General features: G+C 44.2%; 2 protein-coding genes across 9 annotated transcripts in view; one reads left to right on the plus strand and one right to left on the minus strand.

Moving 5' to 3' along the window:
* LOC142893397 (mitogen-activated protein kinase kinase kinase 11) overlaps positions 1–23,378 on the plus strand; it is a 395,948-nt gene that overhangs the window by 354,822 nt on the left and 17,748 nt on the right. The window lies entirely within an intron of this gene.
* Positions 1–23,378, minus strand: part of nrxn2b (neurexin 2b) — a 488,522-nt gene that overhangs the window by 277,932 nt on the left and 187,212 nt on the right. For 7 of the 8 annotated variants that reach the window (XM_076033939.1, XM_076033942.1, XM_076033936.1 and 4 more), the window contains 3 exons: positions 22,675–22,701; positions 3,286–3,405; positions 955–1,336 (listed from right to left, as the gene is read on the minus strand). In XM_076033939.1, coding sequence (XP_075890054.1) covers positions 955–1,336; positions 3,286–3,405; positions 22,675–22,701 — 529 coding nt within the window. The remainder of the gene's footprint in view (positions 1–954; positions 1,337–3,285; positions 3,406–22,674; positions 22,702–23,378) is intronic. The other variant, XM_076033937.1, reaches the window with a different exon arrangement.

Raw genomic sequence — 23,378 nt, forward strand, 5'->3', positions numbered from 1 at the left:
CGCCTTACCTCGGTCTCAATTCCTTTATGTTGCCTCTTGTCTTTGTGCGGCAGAGACAGCTCAGGCTTTTGTGCTGAATATAGTGCACAACAGCCGAGGAGATGGGCATTCATAAGCAAATGCCTCTTTTGATACCATAATTATGAGAACAGCTTTTTCAGGTAAAGCAGTTCACAATTTGAACAGGCTTATGATTTGTGTGAGCTTCATCAGGCTGTTAGAGAAAAACGGTCCTCAGGATTACAAAATGTAATAATTAGCAGGATATCCTATTGTATGTGAAAATAGGACACTTTCCCTAAAAACACCCATGATGTGATTTATTTCTAGAAAGTATGATGCTTTTGAGAGAAACATTGAGTATCCATAGGATTCTAAACATAACCTATATTCTAGTGCAATTCCTTGAGGTGTGCTTACCTTTATTCTGCACGTTTATAGTGCAACACAAAAGGAAGGTTTTTTTTAAATATCATTGAAAAGTCTGACAATTATTTGTCTTCACTCGTCACTGAAGTCCTCAGAAGCGGCAAGTCAACCCTTTACTTCTTGTCCTTGTAACGGAGAGTAAATAGCAAGCCATGCAGACATTGCAGAAATCTGCCCCTTCTGCTGTCACATAGGACACTAATGCCCATAGCTAGTAGTTAGCTCCGCCCTCAGAGACTTCCTTGGAGTTGCCTGTGTTGTCTGCCCTTCCAAACATGAGGAGGGTCCAGCAGCCAGCCAAAAACTGGGATTTTGCTGGAGACTGTAAAAACAAGGCTACATATGTTGGGTTTTTTTTATCTTTTTTTTCTGGAGCTCTACAGAGATTGTTGGCTGATTAATTGTGTGAGGCTCCTTTACTTGTGTTTAGGACGCAAAACTAATAGGGACAAAAAATAGCTCCTCTTATTTTCTGCTCTGACTTCTATGCTTGCCATCCGTCCACCAACAGCACGCAAGACTCACCCCTTCACCAGCTCCACAACGATGAAGTCGCTCCCGTCGCCGGAGTTGAAGAGGATCAGGCCATCGGATGTGGTGGTTTTGAACTGGAAGAAGAGGTGCATGGAGGCGTACGCCTGCAGCGTGGCTAAGGCGAGGTAGCTGCCTTTCGTTCGAAACGTCACGGGGTCGGCGATGATGTGGCGCATGCCAAAGCGGGCGTTCAACTCGCAGTAGGAGATGTCTCCATTCTTGCACTGGTCGAGGTAGGGCAGGCCGTTGAAGAAGAGGCCCTGGAGGTGCCCTATGAAGTTGGAAGGCACCACGGAGATGAAGCGCCGCTCGGTCATGATGCCCGTCTCGATGTTGTGGAGCTCCAGACGAGTGTGGGCACCAGTCATCTGGCCTGTCATTTTGAGAAAATAAAAAATGAGAAACTGAACTTCAGCAAAGCGAAAATATTTCCTCGAGTTCTTTGATCACTATTGTTCTTACCATTTCTGATGTTGGACAGTGTCAAATTTAAAAATGATCAGTATAAACTTAAAGCTTAATTTTATTAATTCCAGTCCTTGCATGTACCGAGGTCTAAATGTATTTAGTCATTTATTTATTAGCACACATTTTAAAACTTTGCCATTTGTTACGTTGCTTTAACTGTTTCCCCAGGAGGTCCTAGTTGTTTGACACAGCAGTGTACAAGATGTGTCTCTGGCCAGTGGGGTGATTTTATTTTCTCAACTGCTGTGAAGAAAATTAAACATGTGTATTACTGCCGACAATCTCCTCTTATTACTCTCCGTGTTGCAGCTTAGACTGGGTTTACCAGAACACGCTGGTGATTAAAATGCCTCTCACGCTGAGGCCCGACCACACCTGCGCTCCCTCTATTTCCCGTCCTGCAAAGCAGCCCGAGAAGCAGTCAGACACTCACAGCGTCATCCTCTGTTTTCTCTGCGCCCAGCGTGCCTCTCACTCTTATCTTGATCCAGGTCACGCATTTATCTCTTGCATCGCTTCCTGACCTTTCATCTTTCTAATCCTATTTTCTGTCGAAGAACTACGCATCTGTTCATTTCACACTACTCCGCTTTGGGCCTGATTATCAAGGAGTTGGTTATGAAAGGTCCCATATTCCAGCCATATTTCAGATCATTATTTTTTTCAGCCTGATCTCCAGTGGTGCATTGACAGCATAGACATGCAAATGACTGTTGCACAACATGGAACTTTTCCTTGGCTACACGGGGGTCTGGTGGTCAGCACTGCTGCTTCACAGCAAGAAGGTTGTGGGTTCGATCCCCAGGACCGGGGCCCTTCTGTGTGTAGTTTGCATGTTCTCCCTGTGTATGTAGGTGGGTTCTCTCCAGGTACTCCAACTTCCTCCCACAGTCCAAAAATATGAAATAATTAAAGCTGCAAGCAGCGTTGCAGGGACTGAGCCCGCGCGACCGCCCCTCCCCGACACCTGCCAACGCAACTCTAGTTTTTAATTTTGACAAACAGGAAGTGAGTTATTTCCACTTGTTTGAACACTTGTAAAAATCAATGTTTGGGGACTACTGGGTCTTTCCTCACGGCTTATGAAAACAGTGTTTCTGACTGCTTAAAAACAACATTTTCAGCATCCCCAGGACATCAGCATGCCAATGATGATTTTTATTTTTGCTTTCTGTTTTTGAGGCAAAATACATAGTGACATTCATTTGTTGTCTCATGTTCCGACTGTTTTTGATTCTCAGGGTGCAGCTAGGATCGTTGGATGGGTCGTTAAGCGCCACTCACAAACACATACATGGACACTTGACACCTCTGACGAGAGAGAGGGGGGGGTTAGAGGAAGGAGGGGTAGCTCTGTAATGTGGCTCTACAATATACTGGTGACCTGTCCAGGCTCCAGAACGGGCTCCAGCACCTAGCTCAACCCTCAACCCAGTTCAGGAGAAGTGCTGATAGAAAATGATGGATGGATGGATGGATGGAGCCTTGATGATCTCATTTCCCTGACCAAAAGGGTGCTTGTTTTGCTGAGTTACCACATTCCCTACTTTTTTTTTTTGGGGGGGGGAAATAGCCTCACAACACGCCACCTCCGTGTGTGACTCAGAATCGCAAAATGAACCGTTAGTCATCTTAAATTTGGAGAGAATTGTGACGATTTGGAGAGGAAGAGCAAAACAAAACAGGCAAGTGACAACAACAAAAATAAGAAAAACGCAAGCAGACTTCCAGTGGGAGGGCGCATTTTTCATTGGCACAAAGGCTCGTCATGGACTCGTGACTGCACCAGCGCCGTCTCTCGCTTGTTGCCTCTCGCCCGCAGTAAAAACTGCTTTGATACTGAACACGTCTCACCTTCCACTGTGACGTTATCCACAGACAGCTGCAGGCTCTTGCCTCTCCGCACCACCTTCACAGTGTGCCACTCGTTGTCGTTCAGCTTCTGCCCCGCAAACAGTGTCTCTGGTCCTTTGCCTGTTGTGGGAGGGGGATGGAGAGGGAAATCAGAATCATAAATGGCACAGAGGGATCGCTGCGTGCACGACTTGCGCGCGCCCACTCACACAAACACACGCGCACAGTTCACGCAGAGCGAGCGACAGTGCTGGAGGAGAAAACCTGCTTGTGCGAGGAACACGTTCACCGTATCGAACGTGCCGGCGTAGCGGCAAAATGAAAACGACCAAATATTCAGCCTGACAGACTGTAAAATTGAATGTCTTCTCCGGCGCTCGCAGTGCTATTGCGGGATGTCATCAAAAGACTGGGACAAATAAGTCGTTACCAGCTGAGGGAGCAGATTGGAGCAGGCAGCCGGCGACGGCTGGAGATGCTGGGTTACAAACATTATGTGAAGTCATGTTCTGCCTTCCCAGAGCATGTCATATCCCAGTTTAACGCGTAAAGGCCTCTCTTCCAGAACCAGAGCCAGAGGTTAAACTTCTGATCTTCTGGAATGCTCGCCTCCCTAATTGCCTCTTCCGCTCGTCTACTTCCCACCACATTCTCCTCAGCTCACCCTCCTTTCGCTCGCGAACCTCTGTCACCGATGACTAAGTGACGCCAACAGTATATAGGGTCGCTCCAACACAGCCACATTTACATAGGCCTCTCAATCGGCCGCCGCCGGCAACAAGGACTTGTGACGTCAACGCTGGATGGCCCATCGTCGGCGTGATGGGAAAGGCAGCAGGAGAAAAGTATGGATTTCCATTCAGACAGGAGTCAAGAAGGCCTCTTTCAACGCGCCGGCAAGTTGACGTGAATCACGGATAATGTCGAGGTGTCGAGGTATTAGCTGCTTTATCGACGTATTGAAAATACACGAGGAGCAAAGAGTGGTGTTTGAAACACACCCACACACACACACACACACACACACACACACACACACACACACACACACACACACACACACACACACACACACACACACACACACACACACACACACACACACTCGCTGGAAACAATGGCTTTCCTGCAATGAGTAGGCACTGTCATAATAAGATGGCAAAGACAATCAGTAATATGAGAAGAGAATGATTTTGTGAGCAATGAAGTAAGCACTGGGGCCTTTTTGGAGGAAGTGTTTTTTTGAAAAAAGAAACAGGGTCCCTGAGGGGAACTAGTTCGATCCATTAAGGCACCGTCACCCTCTGTACTCCCAACACGTTGGCCGCTTTTGACTGAAGCAAGAAAAAAAAAAGAAAAAAAATGCAACAAATAATTCTGCCATTCTTACCCTGTTAACACTGAGTTTTCCCACTTTTCCATTCTTTCTTTCTTTTTTTGTTTGTTTGAATACCAACAGATGCTCACCACCTAGGTGCACGGCATACTGGATCCTCCTGGCCAAATATGATTGTCCCCTCCTCAGCTGAGTGTGAAATTATTTAGTCCAGAGGAAGGAATGGTTCCATCAATTGATGGCGCTGCCTGCCTGGAATACAAACATGGCCCATGGAGAATAGTTGTCCATTTGTTCCTGTTATTTTGGTGTATTTTTTTGTTTCAGACAATATCATATTTTCCACAGGCATTTTGTCTTCAGCCACATGAAATTGGAAAGAAAGACTTTGATCACACCATGGGTGTTGTAAATATAAAGGAAAATGCTTCTAAATTGCAGCGAATGGTGCAGAGAGTGGATGAAAGCTGTCATTGGAAAAGTTAAATCTCACACGGCAAAGTGGACTGAGACAGGAAGCTGACACGGGTGGGAGACACAAAATGAGCAGCGGGAACTGAGAATCAGAGCAATGATGGCAGTCTGAAGTCAAGTTTGACGCAGAAATGAATTACAAAGGCAAATCTTTTGAATTGTGGTCATGTTTATTTTCAATGGGATGAAAATAAATTTTACATGGATATACTATTACACTCGTTAATATTGTGAGCTCAGCGATTTACGTTATGATGTGTCAGTTAAATGCATATGTTACATATTCTGTATGCGCCCTGAGAAAGATGAAAGTTTTAGGACTTTTGGAATAATCTTTAAGGGCTTTAATATCTTAAGCTGCTATATTCTATATGGTTTGTCCAAAGAGAGACGCTCGGGTTAATGTGGTAAAGTTGTTTCATGCACTTGGCACTCGGAAGTGACATTAGCCCATCAAGGCTGTTTTCAACCACCTTTTCGACGGAATAAAAAAGCCGTCTTCCAAGGCATATAGGTCAGCTTAATGACAGAAAGTTGCGGGCTGAGGCAGGTTGTAATAATTGATGTGGTTGTGGGGGGCGGCTGGACTGAGTCAAATTATTGATAACTGCGGAGCTCGTGAGTGGTCAAAAAGTCACGCAGCACCAGTCTCGGCTTTTGCATGGACCTACTTGCACAACATGCGCGTTTTGACACAGTTTTGTGACTGGCTGTAATGTGCCAAAATACCGTCGGTTCCTGTTGTGTATCAAACCGAACAGTTCGGTAAAATACTGAATATTGTTGCATCCCCAATGTTCATGTAAGATTAATTTAGTTTTAGTGTCAGAGAAACAGAAAGGCCTCCAGGGTGTTGAACTCACAATGTGACAGGACATTTTGCCATACAAAATAAAAGAGTTTCATACACACTCAGGCCTTGTTGATTAGCCAGAGAAGAAAAATCTAGCAGCGGAAGTTGTTCTAATGCAGTATGAGGCTTATTCATTTGTCAAGAGTGCCATACAGTAAAACTAGCAAAACTGTAGCAGTACTGCACATTTTTAATTTCCCCTCCCCCTCTGAGTCGCTTGCCAAGGGCTGCAGTGTAAGTGCCTTGTCATAAATACATGTCACCCCACTCACAGGCAGCACAAAAAGCCCATCCCCCCCCCCGAACATTAGGTCAGTTTTCCTTTGGCAAACTCACCTAACCTACAAAATTAACACAAGACCATTTAAAAAAAATTAGAATAATATTCATATTGAGTGTAAGATATGACATGAGTAGCTAGTGTTATACAAAAGTGTTGATTTTTGTGACAGATGTGTGACTATTAGGTTGTGCTCTTGTGAGTGCAGTTACAATCTGCACATTAACCAACACAGGGCATCTGGGTGCATTGTCAGTGGTACTTTTCATAAGTCCATGAAAAGTTATGATGATTGTGAATTCATAACTTTAAGGTAGAAAACTGCAGTGTGCAGCTGCACAGAAGGGGGACACTCTCTGTCTCTGGGATACAATGAAACTCACTTGTGGATCTTTACAATTCTGCCCCGGCAACAGTGCGCGAGTGAAAGCCCAGTGTTAACTGTTGAGGGTTAAATGAGCTGCTAAGCTTTTAATGCAGCCACTACAATAGAGGAGTGCTCATTGTAGATAAACAAGCGGGGGCAGCCGGCTCATTAATAACCGAGCCGCCTATTATTAAAATGCAATTAATTCTGATCCTTCCACTTGTGCCCTCTCACTTTGTCTTGGAGATCAGTAGGGCAGGGCAGAGCCGCGATCACAGACACAGAGCTTCCTCTCCCTTCTTCACTTCTAATCCCATAAGTATCTTTTTTTACTCCAGTCCACTCCTGGCCCATATTTTCTTTTCCCCCCGTTCCACCTTTCAAAGACATACCAGGCGGGAGCTCAAGAGGTGGCGGGCACTTATGTTTTGTTTCCTTCTTTCTGGAGTGAGTCAAGCCAGGATCGCTTTCAACGGCTGTGTCAGCACACCACAAATGAGAGGTGTGATGTTTCTGGGCTGTTGCATAATTACCAGCAGTCATCCATCATTGGACAATGTGTACTCTCTGTAAACAACCTTGATTAATGCAATTGGATCAATGGAACACAAGCCGCGAGCTCGTGGCTGCCTGTCGTTGCCATCATTCTCCATTTCAGTCCGTGTGAGGCGGCCGTGGCAGCGAGTGCTTCAGACTAGACGGAGAATAATTATTTTCAAACAGCAGCCAAAACTTTAGAGCGGAAGAGAGGAGCAGTGAGCACGCCACTTCCCACCAAAACATCCCATTCAAATTGTTGTTTTTTTTTTTTTCTCCCTCTTCTTTTCTTTTCAGTCGTGTGCTCACGGCCCTTTTAGAAGACCAGCATGTTGGGCCGTGTTTTATTTCGGTGGCTCGTACACTGTGCAGGCCGGAGCATTAAGCAGTCCAGCTCACGCCCACAGTGTCACTGCAAATCCCTGCGTGATGCTGGCCACACAACAAACCCAGCGGGGCTTTTTTGGACATGCTTGTTAAAGCAAAGAGTCCAGTGAATTATAACGCTGACTCTGAAGCAGAGAGAGCTCCAGCAGGGACAAAGAGAAACAATCACTGCCAGCTATTGCAATGTTCGCAACAACCGCGCCGGACAATAAAGGGGTCACAGGCGGCCCTAACTATAGATTTCAATGGAACCCGCTCTGCATCATCCACCACAAAGGGGGAGCAATCTGCAAAAGTTTTGCTATTGGGGGCCGTACAAGCGGTAAGGGTGCTGTGAGCGTGTCGGGCTTGTGGGGTATTTCTGCAGGACGTGTCAACAAGTCGGAGGGTCAAACGCAACTAAGAGGGACACAAAGTCGGGATGCATCAAGCCAGCAGCGCACACGCACAGCAAATCCTTTTGGCTTTAGTGTGCCAACTGATAGGCACAAGCCTTGCATCCGGGCTTGGGGAGCGGCACGAGAAAGACACTCAAGGAGCGCCCCCTTCAGGTTGCATGTTCAGTGTGCACCTGGCTGGGTATCCAACCGCGGACCCCGAGTCTCTAGACCACTGTCACACCTCCAGTTCTGTGGGAAAGTGAAGCAGTTGCAGCTGCAATCACCTTGCAAGCATTTCATCTGATTTCTGAACTCGTTCCTTGGGCTTTCTCTACCACATATGGAAATACATTCAAAGGCTTCGGGAAGCATTCCACCTGCCGTGCCAGCTTTAAGAACAGGAGTAGATAAACGAACCGGTACAATGCAGAAAATGATGGTGGAAAGAAAACTATGGCCTGGTTCTGCCACTTTGCTTTATCTTTCCTCAGTTCTGACTCAAAAACGAGGAGTGTGTGCGCGTGTGTGTGTGTGTGTCTGCACGCGCAAGCACATGTGCGTGCTTGTGCGCAAGAGCTGGTTGACATCCTTGACAGTAGATGCTGTTTTACAACAGAATCATAATATTTTATGAGGTCTGACTGGAGCTGCCACCCTCAAGTGGCTGATACTGTAAACTCCAACTCCCTGCAACAGAGACATAATTATGTACAGCTAGTGCTTGAGGCTTTCGAGGTCACAAATTTCAGATGCGCCACAAACACCCACACACACACACACACACACACACACACACTTTGAAGCACCCGTGAGAGAAAATATAACAGCTTGCTTGAGCCCAATTAAAATAGAGTCGGGGACGAGTCAATGGTCATTCTTAGCTCAGCAGCCCCACAGTGAGGGTGCATCCAGCGACACCGTAAACACTGGGCGCCAGAAGGATGCAGCAGTTGCAAGAGATGAAGGACCGAGCATGTAAGGATTAGAGCGTGGAGCAGGTAGCCGAGGTATAATTCTCATGCAGAAGAGCAGAGTCGGATACAAACAATCTGCAGTGACTAAACGCTGACCAGGGGGAATTGTACTGCCAGGCTTCTTTGTGGATTCATGCAGAACAGACAGAGTGGGGGGAGAGAGAGAGAGAGAGAGAGAGAGAGAGAGAGAGAGAGAGAGAGAGCAGGAGCGAGAGAGAGAGGACACCTCAGTATAAAAAGTGCTTTGCGAGACAGACAGGTGCTGTAATCAAAGTGAGGATATGTGCATGTGCAGTTGAGTGTACAATGTACTTTTGTTCATGATTAGCATTTCACCACCAGGTGACGGACCTCAGGCTACTCCCTGCTGCGAACCCATCTGGGAAGGTGCATCGCAATGCAGGAACAGCAAGTGCAAGGTGCGCACTCGCACTGAAGTGTGCATGTGAAAAAAAATAAAGTAATAACACAGGTGCAGGTGCAGGTGCAGGTGCAGCAGCTAATAATATGCTTAGATATACACTGCTGCCTTTTGTTACCAGACCAAAATTATATCTGAAGCACCCAGCAGGTTTCTTATTGCTAATTTAAAGGCTGAATATGAACTAGCGCACTGCGACACAAAATAATAGCCTATCGGAACATTCATTTTTTATTCTATCATTGTAGAAACCAAATAAGCACAATGCTTGTTTAGGTAGCAAAAATTCCTATTAGCATAAACATACATATGGGCCCTGCAGTCACACGTTTACATGTTAACTGTTGCCCGGCTAACTTGGAGTTCGGTCAACAATCAGCAAAATGGTGCAGGCTCTTGTTTTTCGTTCTCCTTCTACAACCTTTCACACCCTCCTGCTTTTGTGCAAGGCGTCCATTAATGTGTGTGTGTGTGTGTGTGTGTGTGTGTGTGTGTGTGAGAGAGAGAGAGAGAGAAACTCTCTCAAGGAGCACCACGCTTCCATTCTACCTTGAGGAAAAGAGCAACACGCTGTGCGCCGTAGATGCGTCTCCCCACCCGCGTAAACACGCATCCCCTCCTCTCCCACTGTGCAAACAGACCAGTGCTCCTAATTGGACCACTGGGTGCCTAAAGGAGTCTGCTTGTGTGTGTGTGTGTGCGTGCCTGTGTGTGTATAGGTGTGTCGGTGTGTGCGGCGCATGTGCGAGAAAACGTGAGGTGGGGCCGCAGGATAAAAAGAGAAACGTGGTGTCAGCAATGGCAGGTTTCCCAACCGAGGGAGACCGGCACAGGAGCGCCGCAGGATATGTTAACGAAGTGTGCCTGTTTGTGTGTTTGGAAGCCAATATTTTTTCACTCGCGAGATTGAAAACCTGATATTGTGGGTTTGCTTTGCTTTATTGTGGATGTGTGACGCGTGTAGCCGCATGTTGAAGTTCACATGTCAACAACATATCCCGTTTCTCCTCAGCCATCTGCGCTGCTGGCACGGCTACACTACCGCTAGTGTCGATAATCAAGAGAATGGCCGAACCCTGGCCCTGCTCTGCACACGCACACGCGCACACACACGTCTTCCCAGCCTCGCACCCCTCAGGGCTTTTGCCCTCAAATGACTCAGCCACACCAAAAGCTACCGCTCGAGGGCAAACACGCTCGCACAGCGAACCTCAAACGACTGATTACCACCCAAAAGTGGCCGACTTGATGAAACATCGTCCTGATTCCTCATTCATTCATTTATTTTCTATCACTACCTCTCCTGCACTCAGTGGGGTGCCCAAAGCCTATCCCAGCTACTTCTGGGTGAAGGTTGGGTTACATCCTGGATAAACGTTGCAGGCAGTTTATCGCAGGGCCACGCAGAAAGACACACAACCACTTGCACCTACACACAAGTACCCATTATACCTCACATAGACATACACATGTTTTTGGACTGTGGGAGGAAACCGTAGTACCATGGGGAAAACTATAAACTATATGTTCTCGGCCATTGTTGATGGATGTTGTGTAAACATGCTTTAAATACTTAGCAAATAGAAGAAAAGAGCACATCATTGCAAAGGTTAGGTGTGTAATATTTGGAGATTTTGAGAAGAAACAGCGACTTCAAGTGGTAACACTTCAGGTTGCAGCGCTCGCCCTCTCATTCTCCCTCTCCAGAGCTTGCCAGTAAACTACGGTGGCCTGCGCACACAAACTTGAATACCTCGTCCACCTTCTTTTTCGTTGGTTAATTTGAGGACACGAGCATTCACCCGAAATACAAAACACACTTCCAGAAGTATACACTTTTATTAATGGATTAATCTGCAATATTTGATGCTTTTACCAATATAAAAATAAGGGAAATTTTTACACACTTCACCTTTAAGTGATCTGTCAAAATACCAACACCTGTATGTATTTATTGTTCAATTTTCACACCCATACACTGAATGAAAACTTTATTTATTCATTTATTTATTTCACTACGCTGCTAGAAATTAAGTACTTAAATGGAAATTGATGCTGTTTAACTAATTGGAACATTCACAGGGCTTGTTTTTAACTGCTCTGCCAAGGTAACACACATGACCAGATCTGCTCTCATATGAAATGCAAACCCGGCCACATACGCTCATTCTCAGACAGGCACACGCACACACCAGCGGCGATGCCTTCAGGGGCAAAACAGCATTCAATATGTTGCCCGGGGACACCTCAACATGCTGGATGAGGGTTTTCGGCTCCAGTCATTCATCAGTGAGAGGCTGCACTAGCAGCTAAGCCACAACTGGCCTTCAGTCAGAACCGTGGATTTTTTCATCCATCCACAGAAAAAAAAAAACTGAGATGTTAATGAGAATTCCTTTGAAAGTTAAAGACGTCAATCTAGTTAACGTCTTTGGAACAACATGCCCTAAAACTTTACTCTGCACATTAAATGCTTACACAACAGCCTTTATCCCACGGCAAAGTCGATACCAATATCCAATACGTCATGGAATGACATGATTCATTCAGCAGCTCTGAAGACATGCAATTCATTGTTGTTGAATGTGCCAAAAAACATAAAGAAAACGACAGTAAACACCACCACTCCATCATACTCTTGTTTACAGTCTGGACCATTTCAGGACTCTAGCTTGTTTATGAATGTTGTTTGGGTGCCATGCCTTGCCAAGCCATAGGTCCGTCGTCTCCCCTTTATCATCGTGCTTGCCTCCGACGAGTTCACGCCAGTGCCAAGTCGGCCTCAAGCAGACGGAGCGGTTCAGCCTGGCGTTGCACCAGCTGCCACAGCGGCGTGTCAAACAGGCGGTCGCAGGCCTGGCTGTGCCAAGCGCGACCATACTGTTGAGCCATATGGGAATAGTGTGCACAGTACAAGATGACACTGGATCAGCGGGGAGTGCACGCCACGGTTTTTGACGAGGGAGAGGTTCAGAAAACGGAACAACAATTACTGCCGACCAGACCGTGGAATCGGTTTGGGCTTTTCCAGGGACGCGTGCTGCAGGCGCTGTCCCAAATTCTCCGACCATGGGCGCCCCGGGTCACCACAGCCGCAGCTGCAGACATGCACCGTGCACCCGGACACACTTCACAATCACCTCCGTCCATCGGAGAGCAATAAAGACGCACGCACACACAAACGCACACACGCCTGCTTGCCCTCTCGGCTGTCCTCTGCAGATGATGATGATGGCCTGTGTTTGGGAGGTTAATGGCTATTTGCTCCTTGCAACCTTCACACTTGATTACTCGGGTCGCCCAGTGTCTCGCCGTCGTGGCCACAACTCCAGGACACCACAGCCCTCCGTGTTCCACACGCACTAATCAGCTTCAATAAAACCCGGGGACGCATTCTAAATGCATGTGATTGGATCGGACTAATGTCTAAAGGCAATAAGACTGATTACCTATAATATGTTTTTTCTCTAATGTGTGTGCGTGTGCATGCGTGTAAACACATATATGTATACACTTAATATATTCCTGTTGAATATGTTCCAAATTAAACAATATTTTAATTTAAATGTTTAGGATTTTTGAGAAGACAATGATATGTAATTGAAATATTCTTGGCGCAACTGTTGTGAAAAATTCCTGTCAACAGCATACGGACGGTAATGTGAGGTTAATTCTAGTTGTCTGAACAATGTGCAGTTGACACTGACAAGGAAACAATGGTGACTTTTTGCTTTTATTGGCGCAGCCAACTGAACTGAGTGACCTGAAATCATACTCGAAACACATCCATCCATCTTCTACACCCGCTTCCTCTTGCAGTCGGGGTTGCAGGGATTTGGAGTCTATCCCAGCTGTCATAGGGTGACAGCAGGGTTACACCCTGGACAAGTCGGCAGTTCATCACCGGGCCACAGTGAAAGACAAACAAAGACAAGGAACCATTCACAGTCACATTCACACCTACAGACACTTTAGAGTTCCCAATCTGCCTCACATGTCTCAAACTCCACACAGAAAGGCCCCCAGGTACCGGCATCAAACCCAGGACCTTCTTGCTGTGTGGTGGCAGTGAGTGCTGTGAGGTTAATTATTCAATGTCAACAGGCCTTGAAATATGAAAGTTAATGGACACTGAGACACAGTTCTGATTATCTCTGAAACTGTCAACTGAATAAAACTTGCGAGTGTTTCTTCCGAATAGCACAGTGTCGTTCTTACAAACATAATCAACTCAGCAGGTTTGAAAGCAGACCATCAAGGAGTCGCATCCTCTTGTTTGCAGCAAGATTGTTTCTATATGACTCACATAGCAATGGAAACCCTGCTAATAAATCTATGGATTACTTAGTAGTAGCTAAACATTCAATTTTCACTGAATTCTGCCGTACTGTATAATTTCCAGTTGCCTTTAAACTTAAACTTAAAAGACGACGATGCAGTTTTACATTGAATTGCCATCTTTCATACTCATGATGCCTAACAAGTACAAAATCTGGAGGAGTGGACCATCAGAAAGTTTTCATGGTCAACCAATCACAACATGAAGAGATTTTTCACACAGCACTGCAGTATCACAGTTCTAAGCTATAACTGAATTTGAGAAGTTATCCATCAATGCATCAAACATAAAAAAGCAAACCCTTTTTAATCATTCAGCTTTACTGAATGTCATCTGGGTCAAAAAGAAATAAAACTTCACATTTCATCTTTTTTATTGTCCTGTCTCTTAAAATGGTGATGTTGATAAAATATTATTTATTATTTAAATATTATTTGTAATTTATTTATTCAAGTGAAGGAAAAGAAAAATTTGTGATGAACCTGAAATGTGTTTTTTTTTTTTTTTTAATTTCCTGTTGTTTCAATTAGGTCGGCCTGCTGATATGCACTGTAATAAAATCAAACAAGTTATGCATTTCTGTTTGCTTGTTTTGTTCTGTTTGTGTCTACTATTGTTGTGGGGTGAAGTGTGTTGTGTTTGTATTTGAATGAAAGGAATAAGAAAAACAAAACCTCCTTGTGCTAGGTGTAATGACGGATACACACAAAATTCCCACATAGATGCAGACAAGGCCTGATTGCAGCAAACAACCTCAAAGGCAGAGTGCATTTTGAAAGGTCGAGTGCTCAGTGCACGCATTCACAAGTACAAGTAGATAAGTGGAAAACAAAACTGAATCATGAAAGTAAAGCTAAAAATGACCATGGCACCAGGATGTCATCAGGATGTATTCATCTCTGGCAGCTAAATTCACCTCACACTTACAGATCTGACATGCCTGCACCTGCCCGTGTGATTAACTTCTTGTTCTTAAATGTTTTTGAATAGCTTCAAGCTTTTTCTCTTTTTTAATAAAAGAAAGTCTTAATTGACTTCCAGTTCTCAACTGTGGCATAAAAAAAACAACTATTTCCCACAATCCAAAAACCTGAGCCGTTCCTTACATAGGTGGCTAAAATTGAATTTTAAGAGGCAGGATATGCAAATAATGGCTTATTCAGACGCCCAGGGGGGGCTTTTTATGATTCATGACTAGTAACTGTGTTAACTGCCTTCATTGACTTTCAGATTCGGAAGTGTCTTGTTTAAAAAAAAATGAGCCCTGGAACGGCTAAATTGGAGAGTCTGTTTTAGCGTCGACACATGGGCCAACGCTTTATATTCTACACTACAACCTCTTCTCTTAATGTTTTTCTTTTTTCCCTTTCTGCTCAGTAACTCTTTAGGCAGACTTAGTGCATAAATTACCAAGTGCTTAAAATATATGCTACATAAAAGCAGACATGACTTTGCGTTTTTTTAATGAGTGGTGGTGATTGTTTTGAAAGAATTGCCTTGTGACGGGAAAAAAAAGTATTTTCGTGCATTTAAAGGCGGAGAGCAGCAAGTTACATAATGCTATAGAGCTTAATGCGCTTTATATGGGAAGAGACAGGATTTACTTTGCTCTTCATAGTTTTCCAGATAAGGCCTCCTTTGACGATAACGCAATTTGGCTCCTATCTGAGGATATCATATTTTCTATCTCAACGGAGCGCAGGCCTATCACTGCAGATCTAATGAAAGGCTCTGCATGTGTGTGCGCGCGCTGGCGTGCTTGCGTGCGTGCGCTTCCGAGTGCGAGCTGTGCACACTCATGGCATCCTAACGGCAGCTGTCTGCTAACAGCAAAGACGTCTTGATGTAAATGATAAATGTGGGCAGATCACGCTGATAAAAATGCGCAGAGACATTTGCATCAGTGACATCCTCTGCCGACAGATCTTTTCATCTTCCCACCACTAACCCAGGTCCCCCCCCCCACTCCCTAACCTATATTCTCCTCCTTCGATCTATTGTACCGCACCCCAACCCCCCACCTAAAAAGGTTGGGGCGGGGTTTGCACCCTCTGATCTATTTGGCGCGTTGTATCTCCGAGAGCCGGCTGCGTTCTTTGAAGGGAAGTTGTGAAGGCGTGTATTTAAATGGGTGCGCTGGAAAAGGATGGAAAAGACGGTGCTGTGCGTGTGCGTGTGTGTGTGTGTGTGTGTGTGTGTGTGCGCGCGCGCGCGTTAGAGGGAGGTGTCATTCGAGGAAACTTTTGCAGTCTGACATAACAGCCAAAAAAGCCCTCCTGCGGGCAAAACAACTTCGGCGTGGCGCAGCATCACAAGCAGAGTTCACAAAAAAATAAAGCGAAGGAAAAAAGATGGTAGGTGTGCATAGCTTGTGCACGGGCGAGGCGGTCAGCGGCGGCGGCGGAGGAGATACAGAGGGGCGCAAAGGGATTAGGGATTACGACTCCCGGCTGAGATTATTTATGCCTGCCACTCTGACCCACAGCACGCCAATTACAGAGATAAGGCACACTGCTCCTGTGTGAGGACGCAGAGAGGTTTTTATTTTTTTTATTTTTATTTTTTTTTCTTCACAACCCCGACAAAACAGGTGCCCCGCCCTCCAGCACGTACACAAACACCGCGGGGCTGAGCCGCTTCGGCATCCAAGACAGGCTAAACTGTGATTACGGCTTCTGGGATTGCAGCCCTGCCACCGCGGAAAGATGTGGAGAGGGCGGCGGATTGATTTGGAGAGGCAGGAAATGAATCGGAGATTTTCGCTCTTTCCGGAACATCTTCTTCTCTTTCAACCTCCATCGACAAACCCCCTGTTTTATTCTGCCTTCTGCTTCTACATATTCTACATACTCTACATATTTGACACGTCTGTATTTTCATAAACTGCTCATAAGGTTTGTTGTTGCTTGTGTTCTGGACTACATTTCCCTGCATGTTAAAATCAGTAAAGCCTGCACTGAGATTCTATATTAAATCTGTTTAATGTGGGAAACTACTGAAAGGATGCACACTGACAACCATGTGTTGCTTTTCATCTAAACAATGCAAACTTATTCTTCTGGTTATTAATTGGCTCACAAGACAAAGCTTTTAATGAACCTTTTACAACGTCTAGATGGGAACAACTTTCTTTTCTGGTCAACCCAGTCACGCTGAGAAACTCACTAAACTTGCTCTTGCTGTTAAAGTATGCCAAGGATGACACTGTGTCCATTAGCCCATCTAAGACATGAAGGAGTTTGAAATGAAGCAGCACTGCTCATCAATTCATTGCATCATAAACTTAAACTAGTCGAGTCTTCAGGGATCACATTAAAATAAAATGTCCTATTACCAATAATAACTTTGATTAAATATGCCAAATAACAGTTTGAAATAACTTCTTCTCTCTGGCATCATCTATTGTCACTAGTATTAATACAAATCAACTTCTTATTTATCTTTAATTGAATTCAGTGCATTAACACAGGCAAGGTGAGAACAGTTAGCCATAGCTTATTTTTAAAAAGCACATCCCCACGTTTCACATTCCAGCCCATTCATAGCCACAAACATGCCTTAGTGATGCAATATCTTCAGGTTCACAGTGTTTCAAGCACGCCTTTATTGCCTTGTCTCTAATTATTCATTTATTTCCACTGGAAGGAAACAAAATATGGTCTCTCAAAAATTAAAGGGGAGAGGGATGCAGGAGCTGAATATGTTTTATCTTAACAAATATGAGTGTGACCACACACCTTTAATCAACAACTGTCGTGCAGCTTTTCTCACCATAGATAACTGAATTATAAATAAACGTGTCTCCTACTGGAGAATGTGCAATTATTTTATGTTGCCCGTCGCTGAACTAGATGATTGCTATTAAAGTGGGAGGCTGCACAGATCTCAGGCATTATGTTAATATCACACTCCCCTTTCTTGCTCATTGCATCACATTTAGCCTGGAGTTTTGGAGGATAAAATGAACATTAAATAATAAAAAAAAAAGAGGCTACTCTCCAGTGGAGCATTAAATTGGCTTTAAAAATCAAATCCCAATCCAAGCATGTCCAAAATAAATTTTGTCTCACTTTGACTCGCGCTCAAACTTCGTAAATGCAGAATATTGTGCATGCAAGGGCAGACTCCTCACACCTACTGCGAATCCATCTCTGCCGCGCGTTTCGCCGGGATCGGATGTGATGACTCACAATTTAGGTGAGCGATTGAAAACTCATTCAGATTCAATATTTGTGATTTACTGCGGGAGCCGTCTGCTTAGAGAGCAGTGAGCAGGAGCTCTGGTGGCACGGATGAGGCCCTGATTCAAAATAAATTAGACTAATCAGCGATCCATCCACGAGAAAATGACCGTGACACCTGCCACCTGCAATCTCCCAACACACCACGTCTCAGTTACAGTGGTGGTGCAGGTGCATATTGGTGTGGAGAGTGGGACATTGTTTAAGACTTTGGAAGGTGGCTGCCTCTGTCACAGATGTATGCAGATGTATGTGCGTACCGGAGACGAAGACTGCAGGCGGAATCCTGGTTTTATGTGAGCGCCCACAAATTTCTGTCAGCGTATGAACTAAGTCCATTTAAATGGATGTTTCTTTCAGAGTGATGACTCTAAAAACGACCAAGGTAATCCAAGAGTAATTAGCTTTGGGCAGCAGCGTCGAGCTGAAGCTAAATATGACACTAAAGTGACCTTGAAATGACTTCAAAGATGGATTTCACACAGGTAATCCATACAATAAGAAAAGCATTTGTTTTACCACAACTGTGCGGGGAATTAACTTTTTATTTTGTGACTCGACATGTTTAATAAGCCACCTTGAAGTCAATGGGCGGCTGGAATGTCAACCTCCACCTTAACGACACACTTAAATGAGGTTCACCTCTCTTAAAAGTCACTCCACGGAAGTATAAGAAGCAGCAAAGGCACGACAAGCACTGCTATCAAATGAAAATCAATACATTTCTGTGCTTGTTAGGAAGGGATAGATTTTTCTATCTGGGTTTGTACACCGCATCAGTGTGCAAAACATTTTTTAAGTGATGATCACCCCGAAAGCAAAAGTTTAAACATCCTGTAGCAAAGGGGTATTTATTCAAATATGTGGGTGATGACTGGGATTGATTATTTCTCTTCAAAGTTTAATGTTGATTTAATACTTAACATTATTTTAACAATGTACCAAACTGGTTTAATAATACCAAGTAAAGTTAAGTCACACGTTTACACAACAATACAGACACTCACCAAACGCTTTATCAATGCACCTTGCTGGTACCGTTCACTGTTTCTCACCCATTCACCCGTGAGCCCTGACATTAACAGGGCTTTTTAATAAAATATTTTTGGGGGACCATTCTCTGGAAACACTAGAGATGGTTGTGCCAGAGTGGAAATCCCATCTCATTCTGATGGTCATGTGAACATCAGGAAGTCACCTTCATCACATGTCTAAATGCTTTGAGCTATACTGCCTTGTGATTGGCTTATTAGCTATTTCTTTTATTTACAATTTAACATTTTGCCTAATAAAATGACAAGTGGTGAGTGTATGAATTTTAGGTGGACTTTGAATTAAATACTTTATATCATTCTAAACAAAAAGCTGTCCAAGATAGACACTCCTGAACAGTACAGTTGCTTTGTGTTCAAGCATTTGGTAAGATCAGGTACTAAAACAAATTAGCATTTTTTTTCACTAGGTTTTGCACGATTGTGAAAAATATCTGCTGTGTTGAGTGTTTTTTTTTTTACCCATTTAATAATTGTAGCCTGTTTGATTTGACTGTGGTTTTTTAAATTTAGCCCTTAGCCAAAAGTCTTGTAAAGATCAAATGAGTCTTCAGCTCGAAAGCAAGCTGAGCTAATGTCAGCAGCATCTTTCTCTACCTACCCGTTTTAGCACTTTTGGATGTGTCCAAAGTTGAGTGAGTTGAGTGGATCTTTATGTTCGATGACTCAGTTCTTAAAAAAACTAAAATTATGTTTTTAACGTGTAAATAAAAAAATAAACATAATGTCGCCTCAAGAGGGTTTTCGAAGAGTGCTCCTCCCTTAGCCAGGATAAAAGCAGGGGCTGTCTTAGGATGCACTCTAAAAATCTATGACAAACTAAACATGCAGACCCATTTGCTTTGATGACCCCTAAGAGACACTGCCAAAAAGTGAAGTGAAGTGTACTTCCCTACACATCAAAACTGTAACTACATTTGAATGTCCAGTGTCGTTGCTCTGTCTGCCTCATCAGACTTGCCAATAAAACTTGAGAAGATAAAAGGATAAATATACATTATATTTGTAAAGATAGTTTAGTTTTTCACCTGACAGAGGCTGCTGAATAGCACAGAAACTAATTCACAATTTTCATTTTGAACTGATGAAGCAGTTGATCTAGTTTTATGTAATAAGCTATTGTCCAAAATAAGGAGCAGAATGAGTCATCAGTTTCTTTTCCCCACTTCAAACATTGTTCGCACTTCAACTCGGTCTTACATTTATGCCACATGATTTTTTGCAGATTTATGACAAACCGTCATTATTCTCACCTTCTACATCAATAATTAGTTGCATAACGTCGGCATACCGCGCAGTTCAAATCAAACAATGAATGTTGTGAATGAACTCAATCAATAAGGCATTTTAAAGCAGGTTCGTGATAAGATGGAAAAATAACTTGATTTCACATTCATGACAGATTGCCGTTCTGACCTAATTCAGCGATGGACACGGGGTATACGTGTTTCGGGGCTGAGTACTTGCAGGTGGACAGGCCAAGGGGTACAACATTAGCAGACGGTCCCCTCATGGCCCACATGCTGCCCATATGCCATGCCAAATCTCATTCCGTCCAGCGCTACGAGAAGGTGCGGCTGGCTGCTGAAAGGCTAGCAGCCTCGCAGCGTGCGTCGTCAAAGCCCCGTGACCTCAGCCCGTCTGCAGCTGAGGGCTACATTGAGGAAAAAAGGAGTGTCAGCACATACTGCAATAGAAACCCAGGGTTGCGTGTTTAGGTTTCTTATATGGTACGTAGCACTCTGTAGGCCAGCGTTGAAGAGATCAAGAGTCAGTGAGAGCTGACAGATGCCATCGTGGGAACAACCTTTAGAGTGTGAGGGAGAAATGCATGCTGGAGCTATTCCTGCCTCCTATGCAGGTGCTGTGCTAATAATCTTGACTCTCCGTTGCTGACTTTTTTTTTTTCCTTTAACCAAATTTAATAACTGTTCATTCAATTTGATATTATATTGGTATATTATTATTAGTTTGTGTCTTCATTAAGTCTCAACGTCAGTACTCAAATGTTATTTATATTCAAAACGGGGAAAATTTTTGTTTGAGAATTGTATTTGTTCTCACCCATCATTTACATTTTTTGCTTTGCTGTTAATTAATATTCCCTTGCAAGTCTTTTGCTTTGCAGGGATTTTGCTGTAAGCTACTACCACTTGTTGACAGATACGCCACAAAAACAGAGAACGCTTTCAGTGCTTTAATAACTGTGTGAGCAGTCCCTACTTCCTGTCTTTAATCAAAAAGGTACTTATATTGTAAAAGAAGAAGAAGAAAAAAAAGAGAACTGCAAGGTAGAATGTTGCCGTGAAAACATATCTAAAAATGTAATGAAAATACAGCCAGACAAAAAAGTGAGGGAAATTATTTACCAATCATCATCACATACAACTACTACTGCAACAACTAATAAGAAGAAGAAGAAGAAGAAGAAGAAGAAGAAGAAGAAGAAGAAGAAGAATTTAGTGACTAAAAAAAGAAAAAAACACTCTGTTTTGCCACGAGTCTGAATATCTTTGAACGAAATCACTGTGACGTGATGAGAAGCAACGCGTCAACAACTGAGAGCGGGAGAACAGCCACCGTCTGTCTCTATCTCCACCCAACTGCAGGGGAAACCTCCGGACGCCACTGCTACTCTCCGTGTCTAGGTTGCCATCTAGTGGCTGAAAGCAGGTAAAGCCCGCTGACGAGCGCAGCCATCTCCCCGGAGGGGAAGAGAGGAGAGGAGAGGTTCGAGGAACAATCCAATACAATCTACGCGAGTCTTCAGAGGCAGTTGCCACTCCTGGCGAATCAATTTGACTAAGTGCCAGCACGATAAATTGACACACACACACACACACACACACACACACACACACACACACACACACACACACACACCTGCACGCGCGCAAAGTAACACACACAACATGAGGTTTTCTCCACCAGTCACTGTTGCTGGCAACACTTACCTGGAGGCTGCTCGCTCACTTCTTAATGACCATGACAAAAAAAAAAAAAAAAGAAATAAGCAAATAGATGCAACATTTTCTCATGGCGTTGCAAGGATTACCTCGCTGCAAAACCAGACGCACACCAGAGGGTGCTGTGTCTCAATCAACAAGCAATTTGCTTCCTTTCTGTGGGGGTTGGAGAGCTACAGTTTGCCCCCCCCCCCTCAACAAGCAGCACCTGTGTGTGCAGCCAGGTGGAGCTGAGATTCAACACCACATTGTGAGAGGGTGGGGTGGGAGGGGGCAAAAATATATATATATTTCATACAGGAAAGGGCCCAAGTTGCCCTATTCCAAATCCCATTAGTGGAAGCTGACAAGAAAATGAATAGAATGGGTAATAAGCAATTGGGAGGAATGCAATGGAATCATTTTACAGTGGTGTGCGTCACGCAAGTGAGGAGGATTTAGAAATGAAAAATCTAGATGATTATGCCGCTGAAAGATTAATTAAATCCACATGAGAAAAAAAGGGGGGGAACCAAAGTGACTGGAGTTGAGGTAAAAAAAAAGACATTATGAATCATGAATTGGAAGAGGGGAAAGAAGGAGGCTTAAATATTCAGTGAAGAAACTCAAAGTGAGGAACGGCAGCAGGAGAAGGGCAGTGAGGTTGAAAGAAAATTCAACAGATGCCATTTAAAAAAAAGGTCTCACTCATGAGGTTGGAAGAGAGCAGAGAAAAAAGTTTGCTGCACAGGATGAGGTAGACAGGAACATTTTAGTCAGAAATAATGGATAGGACCACTTACTCAGACTACAGTCTATCCTGATACAATCTGGCGAGAGAGAAAGTGAGATGGTGAGATCAAATTAAAAAAAGGGAGACAAGTGAAAGAGAGAGAGAGGAGAGAGAGAGAGAGAGAGAGAGAGAGAAAGGTGGAAAGAAAGACATTTTTTACATCCTTCAAAGTACATTCTGCAGACAACCAAGCATCGCTCTGAGGCCACCATCCGGGGACAGGCTCTGAGTCAGGATCACCCTTTACCTCCATCAGTCACATTATCCATCCACCCCTCCCTCCAGACAGTAACCCCAAAGCGCAGCAGAAGGCAAGGCAGGAGACAAGGCGTGGGTTTAATGTAACAGCGCCACAACACACTAAAAAGCAAATAAATGTGGTGACAGGCGCTAAATTGACGTTGAAAAATAGGTGTTCTTGGCATAAATTGTTGCAAGATGCCTTTTTAGATGTACATCTTCTGACATTCACCCCTTGTTTAACAATAATCAAGTTGCAAAGTATAAAAGGTGGCGTGGAATAGTTGGAGAATTCTGAAAGTTTCGTTGAACAAGTCAGATTTGCTCGCACCATTCCAAGCGGCGAACACGACCGAGGCGATTAATTAGCCTGACAGCAGGCTACCGCGTTCGCACAGCGCAACTTCAGAGCCTCGCACCTTCCAGTTTCACCGTCTCCTGGGGACTTAGGGCTGGATTTCCCTTCTGCTGCAC

This window comes from Nelusetta ayraudi, unplaced genomic scaffold (assembly GCF_046127955.1).
Source record: "Nelusetta ayraudi isolate G7.1 ecotype Tasmania unplaced genomic scaffold, CSIRO-AGI_Nayr_v1 ptg000042l, whole genome shotgun sequence".
NCBI lineage: Eukaryota > Metazoa > Chordata > Actinopteri > Tetraodontiformes > Monacanthidae > Nelusetta > Nelusetta ayraudi.